Source organism: Ostrea edulis, chromosome 4 (genome assembly GCF_947568905.1).
Source record: "Ostrea edulis chromosome 4, xbOstEdul1.1, whole genome shotgun sequence".
Taxonomy (NCBI): domain Eukaryota; kingdom Metazoa; phylum Mollusca; class Bivalvia; order Ostreida; family Ostreidae; genus Ostrea; species Ostrea edulis.
The window spans coordinates 57,468,222-57,484,712 of NC_079167.1; the positions used below are offsets into that span (position 1 = coordinate 57,468,222).

Here is a 16,491-nt window from a genome sequence, read left to right on the forward strand (position 1 = left end):
TAACATTTGGACCGAGAGAAGCATGAAATGGTTATTGGCGCAGTGATTTTTCAACATTTTTGAAAAGGGTCCTGTGGTTTTGAATTGGGAAAACCTAGTCGTTAATGTAAATATGCTAATTATATCATATCAAACAAGAAATCAAACACAAATTGATGTCATCCTTTTTTTATTTTACATATTTAACTTTTACAAAGCTCTTAAATTTTTCTACTATTCTTTCTAAATCATCTAGAATTGATGCACGTCTTTGTCATGTCGTACATAAACAATTCACATTAAACTTATTTATTCTACAAATCCATTTTTTTTTCGTCAGTTTGTATTATTGGGGAAAGTGCAAGTTAAATTGAGAAAAAATGGTAATTTTTGGGAGGGGAAAGGGCCGATATTCAGACCTAAAATGGGTCTTTAAAAATCACTGTGGCGTGTCCTAAGTGATAATCATATCCTGTAAAGAAATATTCTTTCACTTTTACAAATATATATCACTTATGAAATTCCTCTGTTGCTAGGTGCAAACTAATATCCAAATATTAGCCTATAGATTTTTTTGTGTTGGCTTTCTAGTGTCCACTCAAAGGGATATTAGAGCATGTAATATTACAGCTCCAGATTGATTGTTTAAAATGTTACTGTAAACTTGTATGATCAAATTGTATTTTACATCTTGCAACATGACTAAGGCATTTGATCCCCCTATTCATTTAATGCAGAAAATGTAGATTATGATAACGCAGTTGATGTAAACAGTGCATTGTGACATCATATTATCGATAACAATAAGTATGAATGAAGGTATTAAAAAAACTTGTCTTCTTATAATAAATGTTTGTGGTACTTTCCAAACAATTCAATTATTCTATTTACAAGTTTTTCGTTGAAATACTGCAGTCTTATATTTTAATTTAAAGAAACTCATGAACTTGTTAATCTATCCAATCGTATTACTGTTACTCTATATCATGAAATCATGATTGCTAAAAGCTGTTACAATAATAATCATACAATTAATTTCGAACAAATTGAGGGTTTGAACTACAAATTGTATGTCTGAATCTTGTATTTTTGGTATTAAATCAAATCTAAAACTCAAATAACTGTTGAAGCAACTACTGAAGTGAATTGAACTCAAAACTCCTGGTGTGACGTCATACAAATTAAACTGGAGACAGACCGAGGATACCAATAGTTGAATAAAATGGTGGCAGCACCCATATGACTCACAGCATTTTCAGTAAAAGTATGTGAAGATTATCTGTATTCATTTGCTGATTTTGTCTTTCACATACATGTTACCTTTAGAGCCTATTTCCGGCTGAAATTCGGCTTGGCTGAATATTTGGACTGACGCCTTCACCAAATCTCGGAGCAGTCCTTCATAATTCATGTCTTGAAATTAATTTTCAGCTTCGGCCGGTTCTAACAATTAATTTACATTAGGTCATCATTGAACAGAAAGTTTTGTGACTCTTTTCATTTTAGGATTTTCATACCTAGATGGTAAGCAATGCAAACTTAATAGTGACAGAGTTAATTTAACAGTGAAATCACTTAAATTTGAAGCAAACAGCAGTGTCACCTAAGTGCACATTAATTGCTAGAACCGGCCGAAGCAGAAAGTAAATTTCCAAAACTTGAATTATGAAGGACTGCTCCGAGATTTGGTGAAGGCATCAGTCCAAATATTCTGCCAAGCCGAATCTCAGCCGATATTATTTAGAGCCTAGCTTGGTGTACATTGGCATGTATAAGCTTCTCTCGGTATTAATGCTATGGATTATTCTCCCACACTGGAGTCTATGTAGTTAGAGATTAAATATAGCAGGAAATTATTCTGTTAATGAAAAAACCCTGACATTGAGAGATGCATCGTTACTCGGTGTCAGGGTTTGGACTCCCTACCGAGAATTTCACATCTCTATATAATAATATAAGCCATTAAAATCTCAATATATGTGACTAGGCATACTGTAATCTCAGTGAGATTCGGCGTGGCTGTGATACTGTGACTGACGCCTTCTGTCAAAATAAATGAATCTGGCCGAGATTAGGCGTAATGTGTACCGACTTGGTTAAACTCACAATATAAGACACAAACAATGCACTGTTGTATCAAACGATATATTCGAGGTAAGTATGTTTCAATAACATCACATGCGGACAGAAAATAGTTTGCCGACCATTAACGTGTTTGTTGTACAACAAGTCTACCGGGATTTGTTGACAGGATCCTTACCCTTGTCGCCATCTTTCAAACGTGGAACCACGGGAATTCGATCGTAAAGTGCAAATAAAATTGCACTCGGATTTTATCGGAATACGGCGCACTTTCGATGGTGGTGACCCGAGACAGTATTCGCGGGTGCTTGTGCAGTGGTTAAACTTTAAGTTAATCTTATTATTGGAGCGATAAACCCCATCACTAGTTTCTATCAGTCAGTTTCTATAGCTGGTTACCCCATCACTAGTTTCTATCAGTCAGTTTCTATAGCTGGTTAGTTTTCTGGTATGATCAAAAATGTGTATGGTGGTTTTAACGACACAAGTTGATACGAACTTTTTTTCAAAAATGATGAAAAATGAAAACTTAATTAATGTGTTTCATAAATAAAATGAATACAACTTACGGTATGGGGTGTAATTCATTCCCATGATTTCTCAATTTAGTCCAAAACAGCGGGGGAAATGCCACTACAGTTATACAGGGAGAGATAACATATTTCAACTTTTAAATATCATAGAAAATTTACAGGTCCCTCAACTAGTATAAAGAATTTTATATTGTACTTATCACAACCAAACTAAGCCAAAAACTATACCAATTTATGCATCCATATTTTTTATCGTTTCCCCCACATGCTGCAGTCTCTGTACATCCACATGAAGTTTGCAGTTCATGTAATCTGTCGTAAACTTTTTTGAAATTTCTTTCTTTATAAGCTGTCTTGCTGTTATGTCCTCTGGGCCCAAAATTGGAATTAACTTATCTTATCTTATTAAACACGTTTTGACTCTGTGAATTTATAATAAATGTATAGGTGTAGTAGTTGGGTATTCGGCCACTAACTATCAAAATGTTTTTTACTTTGCGTTGTGTTTAAATTATAGGTTTTATGTAAACTATTCAACCCTTTAAATACTTCCAGGTACGTTTGAGTCTGCTTAGAATGAGGCTAGTAATTAAATGATAAATAAATAAAGTTTTAAATGTTTAATAAAATTCAACAATTACATGATAAATACCAAATAGCAAAATAATAATCCCGGGAAATGAATGTTTGCTACACCAGAGAAATTTGATATGGATGAAAAATGGAGAAACAATATTTTGAAATTGAAAACTTTCAAATTTACTTTATCTAGTTTTTAAAAATACAGTTTTAGTAGAAAGCAAACTAAAAAAAAAAATAAATAAAACCCCTACTGCATGGACTCGAACTCGCGATCTACAGCTCACAAGTCCACGTGCTTTTTTTCTTCTTTTATTGACAAGTCAACATGCTAACCGTACTGAGCTACTCACCTAGGTGATGATTTTTTTTTAAATAAATAGACAAATATAATGCTGATGTTTATAATTTCATTCATGTTTTAAAAGAAAGTCAGCTATTCTGACGATGTAGAGTACCTCCTTAAGAGAAAAATTAATATAACTAAATAAGAAAAATAAAGAAATAATAATCAAATTAGAGGGTGAAACAACTCCTGATATTCACCTTTTTGCAATGTTTGGCTCAGCAGTAGCCCTGAGCACAGTTGTGCTCATTACACCAAAAGTTTATTTCATGGCCCGTTAAAACACCTCTTATGAAGTATGATTTCACCATCGAAAGAGTGATACAAGCTCTCAAGTATTTTATATGATTTTGTGTAATTTATCCCGGAATGATAAAAAAGGTGCTTTGTTTGCAAATAAGATTGATTCCGATTGATTCTTTATTTCCTTAAGCTATACAGCTTATCGGTTATAAATACAAAATATTTACAAATATATACAAATAAGATAATAGAGGGTGAGTAGACAAATACAATTTTGAGGATATAAAATCCATGCATTTCAACGTACATATAACAATACAAGTGAATAATATGTCGTAGCAAGTACAGAATTCATAAATTACATGAAGATCGAAACTTTGTAGCCTATTGTAGGAGCTTTCCTAAATTATTCTTTTGTATTATTTATGCACTAAGAAGTTTTACTAATTTGAAGACACTGGGTTTCTTGTAATAAATTTTTTTGATATATTTAATTCTTAAACCGTTATAAAAAGGACATTTTAAAATAAAATGAAATTCGTCTTCTAACTCATTTAGGTTACAAAATGTACAAATCCTATTACTTCTTGAAATATTTTTATGCCTGCCATTCTCAATGTTCAAAGACGTCCGAAATTTTGTTATATATTTCTTTCCATTGGGATGAAATAAGATACCCAAGAATCTAAATTCGCTGTGATTTGATGCATAATTAATATATAAGAAAACATGCCTAAACGACTCAGAAAGAAGTTCAAAATTGAAAACGGTATTTGCTTTTTTTTTTTTTTTTTTTAAATCTACTGATAAAACCTTCAAAAAACATGTCAATTAGAAAAAAAAAATATATATCAGAGAAATATATATAAATTAGAACGTTTACGGGGGTAGGGTGAGGCCACAATATGGGGTCAAAGTGTTACATGCGAATATATAGGGAACATCTTCAAATAGGGGCCAAGGTGACTCATGTGAACGATGATCATGTAACCCATGGGTCTCTTGGACCTACATGTGCTATATAATAGTGCATGAATGTGTGTATCAATGTATCTTTACCTATCACTTGGCTTTCTTTTCTATATTATGTAGAACATTTTAAATTTTCCAATTTGAGTTCTGAATTAGAAATAAACATATCATTCTATTCTATATCTGTGTTCTAATATTTTACACGTGATCCGGAAATATCAGAATGAAACTTTTCATTACCTAAAATGTCTGAATCAGGACTGTTCCATTCGATGACAGAGGAATGGCACAGCCATCAATACATAAGCATACACAATTTACATTTCGTACCTTGGTAATATCACATATTCGCACATGAATACGATGTTTAAAATAATTTGATATATCGCCAAAAGAGAGAATTCAACCTGTTCCCCCCCAGAGTACATTAAAATGAGATTTCCTCTTCCGGATCCTTTTGCATCGACCACGCGTGTTGAATAGAAGCGACTGGCTCACCACTGTTCAAAGGAACCAATATTTTCTTTGATTAAGTCGGCCAGAGTTAACAGAAATGGTAATTTTTGATACAGTACTCTTTTTTTTTTTACTGATATAAATATGTAATTTCAATTTCTTTGAGGAATCGTGCTTTTTCATGGGGGGGGGGGGGGGGGGTGATAAACTGATTCTGAAGTAATAAATTGATTATTAAACCTGTGTGTGTAGTAGTACTACACGGTGAAGTATAGTTAGAATACAGTGTTCGAAATTGGATTAAAACTTAGTATAGACCACAGGTCGATGACAAAACAAGATGACGTAGACCTCATCTAATTGGCATAGACCGCAACATTGAAAAAAAAATATCACAAATTTAAAACGTTTTCATTTACTTCTAATGTACTTAGGAAACCTGTTTTCTTTCCATTTCCATAACAGTATCCTCCTTTCCTCATAACATTTATCAGACGTCAACTGACCATGCAGGGTCTTTTGGGATAACTTTATTGCTTTAAGTCTAGAAAATCTGCTTAGACAATTTGGTCCATCTCAATTACAATTGTCATAGACCAGTGTCATTTGACATAGAATCAGTGAATTTTGAACACTGAGAATATTATAACTGTGTCTCTAGACAGGCCCTCACAACAGTTAGAATGCCTCCCATATACTGGAAATGCCTCCCATATGAAGCAGAAAATTGCAGAATCGCTCCAAAACGATTTTAAAATCACCAAAGAGTAAACGCGTATATTTGAAGCTAAAATTGAATACAACTAATCTCTCTGATAATTCGTAAGTCCTTAACACTAAAAAAATGCGTAAAATACTATAGTAAACTGGACACTTTGAAATGTCACTTTTCTTGATTCAAATTGACTACCATTTTTATTTTTACCGGAAACTGTTATTTGAACACCCTCCTGTATTCCAAAACGAATGCTCAATGAAGAACTGCCCGCTACAATATATGGAAAACAGTGAAACGTACCTTTTGCTAAGAGCTTGAAGATAAAGAAAGAGAACGATGTGCAGTGGACACAGAATTACTGTGTAGAATTGAAAGACAAACAGACAGAAATAATCTCTGCAGTGCTAAAGGGAAATGATCTGTGTTTGCCAGTGCAATCTGCTTAATTTTCTTCATTCAGGCCTAATGAAAGCAATTTTCATCAAAAGAAGAATATTAAACCTTCATATTAATTTGATTTGTTGCTGCAATGTTGCCTTATCTTATATTGGAAGCTATAAGTTAATTTTCTTGTAAAATAACGGCATAGGAAAGATCTTGGTGCATTTTTCGTGAAAGGCCATATCTCCATATTTGGGAGCTGTTCGCTTACATAATTACAGCGAAAGGTTTTAGTTCTCTTTCTATGCTAAGGCGAACGACAAAAATTGTTGAGTTTCCGCTAACGTTCCAGAGAAAAATAGGGTAGGTAGGTAGGAAATAAATTTTATTTTATTTTTAAATTTTAATTTTTCAAAGTATGCGAAAACATTGTAAACTCTAACAAGTTCAATGATCTATTGAATTTTATACTTTCAATATAAAATTTTGCTTAAATTGCATTGCAAGTAAATTTTCATTCTTATCATTTCACTTGTTATTGGCTGAGGATTATTTCCAGATGTTTTAGAAGAAACAATATTTTTCAATGAAACATATAGCATAAAACACAAATTAAAGTTAACTCCTTTATGCCCCTATGCTATACAAGTACCAGATACATTGTTTCTACATTGAGATTGGTTGTCAAAGCAATACTACTATTGGATATGTTTGACAGGAAAATAATGTGATGATTTTGATAAAAATATGAAATCATCACCAAAATATCAACATCATTAACATATTTTAAGTTTATTAATTCATTTCTGAATGCACTTTCACAATCTAAATGGAACAAGGGTAGGAAGACAGTCTGGGCAGATCCCACTTATTCTAATGGGATCCAACTCTCTTCCAGCTAAAACTTTTTACCGGACATAAATTTTTATTTTAAAAAAAAAGTCTGCACATCTTTTTCCCCCTCGGCTCTCAACAGCCATCGACAACTCGGATGCGTTCACTGCTTTATTTGTGGCCTTTTTCATAGTGTATTCATTTAGAACTGCAGTAGAAACCATGGATGTGCATACAAATTTGATAGACTGGACATTCAAGTGCACTATATAACGTCTGTCACTCTGCACCATGACCTCCATATAAACAATGCCCGCGAAAGCAATAGCACAAGACGGTGGCTATTTATGAAAACACCGTAGGAGTTGGCAATTCTAACAAAAGAAAGTCTTCTATGGAAACATGACACTTGGCAAAGTCTCTCGGTCGTCTGTTCACTTCAATTGTCAAAGCACCGTTGCGTGAGGCAAGCATGGAGGTACAGTACTAGGTCAACCATCATGCCATGCTGTTAGTTATAAACATTATCAATGTTGTTTAAACGCTTGACACAATACCATGTAAAACTTGTACGGTACCAATTTTGATGCACCAGATGCGCATTTCGACAAATAATGTCTCTTCAGTGATGTTCAACCGAAATGTTTGAAATCCGAAATAACTATGAAGTTTTAGATCTAAATATAGCCCAAAACAGTGTGCCAAACAAGTGGAGCCAAATACCATGTAATTTTGTACATCGTTAAAGCGTTTGAATGACTTCATCCCAATGTCTAACTAAAAGGAAAACCAAGAACCGAGAATATATTTTTTCCGGAAAAATGACGATTTTTTTTTTCAAATTAGCGGAAAAAATTTCTAGAGTCGGGGCTATAATTTAGGGTCGGTCGGGTTAGCGGAAACACAACATATTTTATCAGTGGCCTAATTAAAATGGAATTAATGGCAAATCAGTTGTGAAGGTAACGTTTTTGGTTGTATATTAATATGTGACATGATTTTACGGAAACATGTTCTGAGTGCAATTTTATTTTGCTACATTGCGGGTATATGGGAGGCATTCTATCGTTAAACTGGGTCCGTAGAACATTATCGTTTTTACGATAGAACATTCCATTGTAGTCTCACTTTAAAGACACCAAGGCTCCACAAGAGGAGGCTCCCATTCACAGAATTCGCATCACGTTGACCAGCAGGAATGTTAAAAGTCTGGAAAAGGGTAGGCAGCTTGCATTGTACTGTACATGTTTTTTGTGAAGAAAATACGAAATAATGGTGAATGAATGAACGTGGGTTTTAGCATAGAACTTTGATTTTGCTACATTGCTTGAATTTATGTATTTAGCAGGTTGGGAACACTTCCTCTACAGTGAGATATTCTCGCAAAAACGCGTTTATTGTTCTCTACCGAGAGTAAAGCTATCCCATAGAACCGAGAAAAACACCTGTTGGGTACATGTCTTCGTGTTTCACGTGAAAAGAAGAAAAAAGTGCTAAAATGTTTGATACTTCTGCAAATATATATATCAAATCAAAAACACTCATGATGTACATTGGATTTCAGTTTCCTTCCCTCTTGCGCAGCAACTTTGATTTTTCGACTGTGTTGTCAATTTTGTTAAAGACAATTCATGTTGTGTTGAGTGTGTGTCGCACTCATTCAGCATTGCACGGTGTTTGCCATTATTTTAATAAAGACACCAAAACACCTGTTTATGGTAATGATTACTTTCTTGCCAAAGAGGGATAATCGCGTTTTAGCAAGATCTCACCATAGGGGAAGTGTTCCCAACCTGTTTAGCAAAGAACATCAGGAAACGCACTAATTAAGGATTGTCCTAATATCAGCTGAATATGTGGACTGACGCCTTCACTGAATCTCGGAGCGGTCCTTCATGATTCATCTCTGGAAATTTACTATCGGTTTTGGTTGGTTCTAACAATTAATGTGCAATTAATTAAGTGACACTGCTGTTTGCTTCAAATAAGGGATTTGGCTGCTCAACTCTATCACTATCAATTTTGCATTGCTTACTATCTAGTTATGAAAATCCCAAAATGAAAAAAGTCACTAATTTTTTTTGTTCAAATGCTGACTTCTATGGCGCTTTATTTTGTCTCCTGAAATTGAAAAGTTCATATAGTCTGTTTTATCAAATTACTGATACATGGTATATCAGATCTCCACATACATACTTGTATATCAGTAATTTAAAAAAGAAACTAGGAGCTGTTCAATTTCGGAAGATAAAGTATTCTGCCATAGGAGTCGTCATTTGATAGATATATGTATTTTGGAGACTTGGTAGTCTCTATGTGCTCCTGAGGATTTTGGTTCTCTTCCTTATTAGATATGCAGTTATTGATACTTTGAATTCTACACGCTCCTTAGATCCACCTTTGGGCTTTCTGTCTCTGACAGAAGACCAGCAACTTTATCGGTTGTTTATCGAAGGTGCATGAGTCATAGGCGTGTGACATTATCATACCTCAGATTTGCTACTGCTTTTCAAACATTTGGGATACTGTTCCTAGTGTGTGGTTTGAAAAAAATAGTGAACTGGGACACTTCAAACATAGGCACTTCACATGTATATATACATATATTATGGTGTATGGACATAATTACACTTGTCAACATCCTCATGGGTTTTGTTTGTCTGTTTTGTTATAGTGTGTGCTGATTTGATCAAAGGAGCTAAGGAGAAGTCCCTGAAGGTGAAAGGACCAGTGCGCATGCCCACAAAAGTATTGCGAATCACCACCAGGAAAACCCCTTGTGGAGAGGGTTCCAAGACATGGGATCGATTCCAAATGCGCATCCACAAGCGCCTCATCGATTTGCACAGTCCATCTGAGATTGTCAAGCAAATTGTATCCTTTTACAATACTTGAAATAAAAGCTTAATTTTCTCAAATAGGGGAATCAACATACTCAAAATCAATCTCTACCCAGAGTTATCGTTCCTTACACTCACTTGCATCTCTGTAAACGTCTCAAGGGTTTTACAAGATTTTTGTAAAATGGCACGTATGCTCAAATAAAGTATGGTTTTGACTTCAGTTACAAAAATATACGTAAATAAATAAATATTGAGCAGATGTCAAGTCTATTTGTGACACAAGAAGCATTGATTTGGGTTGAAACGTAGATATTGGGTAGTTCTATTGCACCAGGCCTATAGATAGGTACATGAAGAATATATAGTAATGAAAAAAAAATATACAAATAGTTGCTTGTCCTACATTTTCCAGATATTTTATAAAATAGTTCTTAGTTTTATTAGCCGTAAAAAGGTGGATTTACATGTGGAATAACATTGCTTATTTTGAGACGTTAACAGGGGTGCAAGTGAAAGCAAGGAACGACAACTCTGGGTAGAGATTGACTCAAAATGTGTCAGCAAGTGTCTTTCCAATATGAGAGTTACCTCCCGTTGAATATGACTCCTTGACAATCATTTAGACATCCATCAGCATCGAACCCGGAGTCGAGGTCGAAGTCACAATAGCTGATGCTTGATCATATGTGACCAAGAGAAAAGAATAAAAATAGTAAAATCAAAACTTTTGTTTTTATTTTTAATCGAATACTTTGTATTCCATTCGGTAATGATGTCGAGACAAATAGTTGGACATAATAGTGGTAAGATACAGTGTATGGTAACTTTTAGATGTGTTTAGTTTCCGTAGTGTATTTGTTGGTAAAATTTCATTTTTTAATGTAATTAAACCGCTTTTTGTAAGTGTTGCTACTTTAGTTTAACCTAAACATATATATTTGATGAGGATTAGGTCTTCAGGCGTACGTTCACATTTTTGCAACAACAAAAATAAAGGGGGGGGGGGGGGTATTAGAAATATCAAAAGATAGTGAAGGGCAATATTTATGACAATTATATTTGTCCTCTCCGGAATTGTTATTAACGGATTCAGTTTATATCTACTCTTATAGTTTACAAGGAGTGTTTCCGATATTGCTCCATGTTGAGTCTGTCATGGCAAAACAAATGAAGATATTGGAATTGTTTTCGTATTATACCATACGTATTTATTTTGGGGTTTTTCTCTTCAAAGGTCGGAAATTGTAGTGGGTTCGTCATACAACGATATTGGACAGATCCTTTCTCATTTTTGAGATTTTACAAGTGTATGTCCGCATTTCGTACAAAAACGGAACAGACCTCGAGTATGGCTGCGTAACAAATTTTATAAGCGTACGAAAAATGCGTTCAGGAGGGTCGAATATACACATCGAAATCGTCTAAAATTTACCAGCTTACGGGGGCTGGGTCCCCACCAGGGCTTTGCCCTGGACCCATTGGGGCCTTAAGGCGACCCCCTACCTACTCGGGCGTCCACATCAAAAGTAACCTGGCCTTATTTCAATTTATCGTTTTAGATTACAGTTTACTGTTGGATCCCGATCAAATTTAACAATATATTAGCATAGAAATACTAAAGAATTGCATCTGAATTTCTAAGGTTATGCCTTTATTTTTTTTAAAAGTCTTTACTGTCCACTGAAATTGGTGGGCTTTTAAAAAAAAAAAAATATCTTCTGTGCCCATTATAATAATTATATGATATCATATTTAGAGTTGATACAATTGTATCAAATTTAATTTTCTACATCATTCGAGATTATTATATAAAAATTGATTGATGAGCATAAATTTCATTGAAATAATTATTTGGATTTAGTATAAAAATGAACTAATTACGTCTATGCAGATAACATTGATAATGATGATTACCACTGTCGTTTTAGACACTGAATATACAGTGTATATCAAGAGAAACTACCAACAATTTGATTGACTTGTATCAATTATTGGCCAGTGAACCTGTAACAAACATTTAAAATGATCATGTTTACCATCATTCACAATTTATCAAAAGAAATAAAAGCTATTAACATGTATTACATATACAAACAAAAAGGAAAAGATAACAAGAAAATCTACGATATGAATTTTATTCCAGTAGCTATCAATCAGAGATGAAATTAATTACTGGTGTAATAATAATTATGTAGCATTGCCCAATACTTTCTCAAAACAAAATTAACAAAGGTGTAAAAAAAAATTCTGGTCAAGATATCGCTAAAACATAATTTAGACAAATTGTGGCAATATCATTCTATAATGATATTTATATAAGTGGTATACATGAGAATAAATAATCTAATTCCATTAAAATGAAATTTTACCAGCGTACTCTCTTTAGTAGTAACTAAGCTTTATTATGCAAGAGTGAAATGAAATGCTCGAGTCTTTCGCAGATGACCTTGAAAACAGAAGTCCTGTGTCGCGGTGGGCGGTTACAGAAAATAAATGCCGCCAGCAAATGGTTTTACAATGGTAGCGAACTAGAAGTTGTTGACAGCTTTAATTATCTTGGTCTTACTTTAAATTTTAATGGTAAATTTTTAAAGTCTCAGTGTATTATCGCCGAGCAGGGTAGAAAATGTATGTACCATATTCTTCGAATTTGTGATAATCTGTCACTGAATATTGTAACAAAACTTCATGTATTTGATACTTATGTTTCAAGTGTTTTGAATTATGGTAGTGAAATTTGGGGTTTTAACCCAGGTAACGATGTTGAAAAGGTACATGTGGACTTTTGTAAGCGAATTTTACATGTAAAGAAGTGCACTCCAAATTATATGGTTTACGGGGAACTTGGTCGTGTGCCAATGTATAATTTACGTATGATAAAAATTATTAAATATTGGTTGAAAGTTATCAAAACCGACAATTGTATCCTTCAATCTATATATGATGACATGTTGATTTGCAATCACAAGAACTGTAATTGGCGCTGCCAAGTTAAGCATTTATTATTATCGAAAGGATTTGGTGATGTATGGTTTAACCACTATGTTAATAATGAAGTTTTATTTCTAGAATGTCTCAAACAGCGTTTAACTGACAACTTCATGCAGTCACGAGATGAATTTTTTGATAATTCACCCAAATGTTTTCTGTATAGACACCTTATTGATAATGTTACCATTCAATTTTACTTGACAAAATCTATTCCGGAAAATCTTATTAATCTTTTAGCAAAATTTAGATTGTCTGCTCACCAGCTTAGAATTGAACAAGGTAGATATAATGGCACAGCAAGTGTGAATTTTGTAATTTGAACGAAGTTGAGGACGAATATCATTTTATTTTAATATGTCCTTTGTACAAAAACCTCAGATCTGCATATATAAAAAAATATTATTGGTCGCATGCTTCTATGTTTAAACTGGTACAATTGATGTCAATTCATAATAGAAAACAAATCTGTAATCTGGGTAAATTTTTAAAAGGTGCTTTACTCTTACGATCTAGCCAAACTATCGTCTAATGTATATGCTGGTTTTTGTTGGTTTCTTTTTTATGTAAACTTGTCTTATAACTCTCTTCATGTATGTCCATCCTCTAATATTCACTCCACTTTTCATACTGTATACATCTTTTTTGTTTATATTTTGTAATTGAATATGTATTATGCTGATGAACCGTAAGGCTTAAAGCCAATAAACAATACAATACAGCTGTAAGCGTCATGCATAGGTCGAACTTTGTGGCACTTCATTTTCAGCTCATGACGTTTATGCAATTTGTATAAAGGAGGTAAAGTAAAACCATGTTCAATGTCGCGATTGTGGTAGTGAACCACGGTATTGCATTTGTACATTGTTACCAGAAGTTTAAATCGATACTGACAAGTGTTTTAATTACAAAGTGGTTTACATTTCATTATCAGTTTTATCCGAGAAAGAATGGAATTGATTATTTACTGAGTCAATGCTGTATGCGAGGTCTGAAGCCCTGTTTTACGAATGAACAATGTGAACTTTCCTACTGGGACGGATGGTGTGACACCATTGTACTGCAGAAGTAATATTTACGGGCAAGTGTCAATTGTCATGATTTACATTTTAGCGTCTGACCTTTTAATTGAAATGACTTAATCTGTTTCATAATCCGTTTTGTCAACCTGTCTGCAGGCGGTATTGTCATCAGTATAAAAGCTATTTGTTATTTTTATGCGAGTACTGTACCATTAAGTGGGATTTTCATATCCATGTCGTGTTTCCAAAAATGAGTCTAAATTGGTTTACAACTTTCATTATAGGTAACAACATTGATATGACTGTGTCGGTATCTGTTTTGATGGAGGAGTTCTTTAGATCGTAATAAAAAGTGCACTTTGCGGAATGGGTCAACGAAATTCGACGTCTTTCTGAGCGCCCTTTTGTGATGGTAATTGGTGATCCAGGGACGGACAATACTAGTCTCTTCGTTCTCACGAAAAAAACCGTTAGAATTTTCCCACTGGAGTCCCTGTCATTCCCCTGGGTCACCGACGACAATCATTTTTTTTTTTTTTTTTTTACCGAATGCCTCAGTTGTTTGAGCGCAAGGAGGATGTCCATGTCTTCAGAAAAGAAAGAAAAAACGAGGCTAATTTTGTCCGCCTGTTAAACCATCAGGAAACCATGTTTCGTCCACCCTTTTTCATATTTTTTCCCACAATAACGATAATCTTGTGTGTCCCATTAAACTCTGAAATCTACACCCATTTCTCTCAGTGGAACAAGTCTCGGGTGACATGCTTGGATCCACTGAAAGGCAAATGATCATAATCACTTCTCTAATCGACTTTCGTCAACTGGTGAACGACTTCTACAAATATGGGTTAGAACTTATAAGATGATGAATATGATAGTTTTTGTCCAACTATCGAATCATGAAAAGAGAACATGAAATCGGACCCAATGATTTCGATGTGTTTGACGTGGTATTATAACCACAAATTAATATTAAATGCAGTGCTACTGGGTTTTGGGGTATGAATTATACATATGATTAATTGATAAATGGAAGCGATAACGAATGGTCCAATTATGATTTCTATTTAATCGTTTTTCCGGTTTTATTGAACGTCAGGCAAAACGGAGAAACTATTTATCCAAATATAATACGATGTTTGTGAAAGCTGGCAGTTATTCTTCCAAAAGGTTTTTAATTTTTAACGTTCAATTTCGAACAATTTAAAATTAGAGAATTGGGGAAGAACAGTATCAAATAACTAAAATATTGATGTGAATGGTGTCGGGTATAACGGAATGGTTCGATTGCCACAGAGGTCATTCGAATAGTTCTGGTAATTTGTAAATAGATTGAATTTTGTGAGATACTGTCACACTCTGAATTGCTTTGGCATTATTGAAGTGGACGTGTTCTACCGCGAAGTCGTGGGATCCGAATGCGAGTGTGAAACCGAATACGCAAAATTCTGTAAACACTTGGAGAAAGTAGAAATAAGTAGGCCTATAGCTGACCAGAGGTATCCTGATGAAAAGGCATCCCTATCCCGGTATTTGATATATACATGTACAAGTGTTTTTTATCGGACCACACTGGCGATATCCGCATTTTGTACTGACATATCCCTTAAGGACGAAGATTTAATTGTGAAGTCATAATTTAATTAAGGTATCTTAATTGCTATAGTAAGCAAAATTGATTATTGGAAAGTATTTTACGCTGAAGGATATAACGATGTTAAAAGTCATATAAATACATGTACATATATATATATATGTGTGTGTGTCTGGAATCTTCATTTGTGGGAGCTCAAACTCCCCTTATCACTCCCAAGACCATTTGAATATAGGGCCTATTACTAGTAGTGTGAATCCGCAAAATAGTCTTGCATCCACAAAACACTGGACACACGTTTTGTATTTCATGAATTAATAAATAGATATAAAGTAATACATTGAACCCAAAGCAAACACAGTGCAAATTGACAACTCTAATGGTTATTACATTTTTTATGTTACATGTATTTAGGCTTGATTAAAAAAGACCACCCCCCCCCCCAAACCACAAACAAACAACAAAAACTAAAAATACATAAACATAAATCCCGCAGAAACAAAAACATTAATTCCGCAGAAACACATGTACAGTGTACATGATCAGTTTGAAAAACCTCATCAGAACAGACCGAACTTTAGCGCGGCCTGTAAGAAACGCGTTAGCACTTCATGAAAAGTATGATGGAGTGAAGCGTTGCTGTTCATACCCTCATGTATTTTCAAAAAAAGGGGGGGGGGTGGGGTTGGGAGGGGGGAATTTATTTCCTTTATTTACATTCTACTTTCATTTCTGTCGGATTTTCCAGCTGTTGAAATAGACGAACTATATACATGTACATGTATATCAAAATTCTTAGGCACATCTGTATTACATAAATTCATGAGGAAATACAAAATACATTCTAGATATCTCTCTCTCTCTCTCTCTCTCTCTCTCTCTCTCTCTCTCTCTCTCTCTCTCTCTCTCCATAGTGATGTG

General features: G+C 34.2%; 2 protein-coding genes and 1 non-coding gene across 5 annotated transcripts in view; 2 read left to right on the top strand and 1 right to left on the bottom strand.

Moving 5' to 3' along the window:
* Positions 1–2,301, bottom strand: part of LOC125671206 (transmembrane 9 superfamily member 4-like) — a 34,291-nt gene extending 31,990 nt beyond the window's left edge. Inside the window, exon 1 of one of the 3 annotated variants that reach the window (XM_048906738.2) lies at positions 2,240–2,301. In XM_048906738.2, coding sequence (XP_048762695.1) covers positions 2,240–2,251 — 12 coding nt within the window. In that variant the 5' untranslated portion in view covers positions 2,252–2,301. Of the gene's footprint in view, positions 1–2,085 lie in introns of all 3 variants that reach the window. The other 2 variants (XM_048906739.2, XM_048906740.2) reach the window with 2 other exon arrangements.
* A 2,847-nt stretch (positions 2,302–5,148) lies between these two features.
* LOC125671213 (40S ribosomal protein S20) lies at positions 5,149–10,690 on the top strand. The gene is made up of 4 exons (XM_048906747.2): positions 5,149–5,290; positions 8,246–8,342; positions 9,798–9,997; positions 10,590–10,690. Exons 1-4 carry the CDS (start codon positions 5,288–5,290, stop codon positions 10,644–10,646), a joined length of 357 nt encoding a protein of 118 aa, XP_048762704.1. The 5' UTR covers positions 5,149–5,287; the 3' UTR covers positions 10,647–10,690.
* Positions 9,502–9,693, top strand: LOC125672473 (small nucleolar RNA SNORA53). Its single transcript, XR_007369008.2, has one exon. It is a non-coding gene; the product is annotated as a small nucleolar RNA SNORA53 (small nucleolar RNA).
* Positions 10,691–16,491: the final 5,801 nt, after the last annotated feature.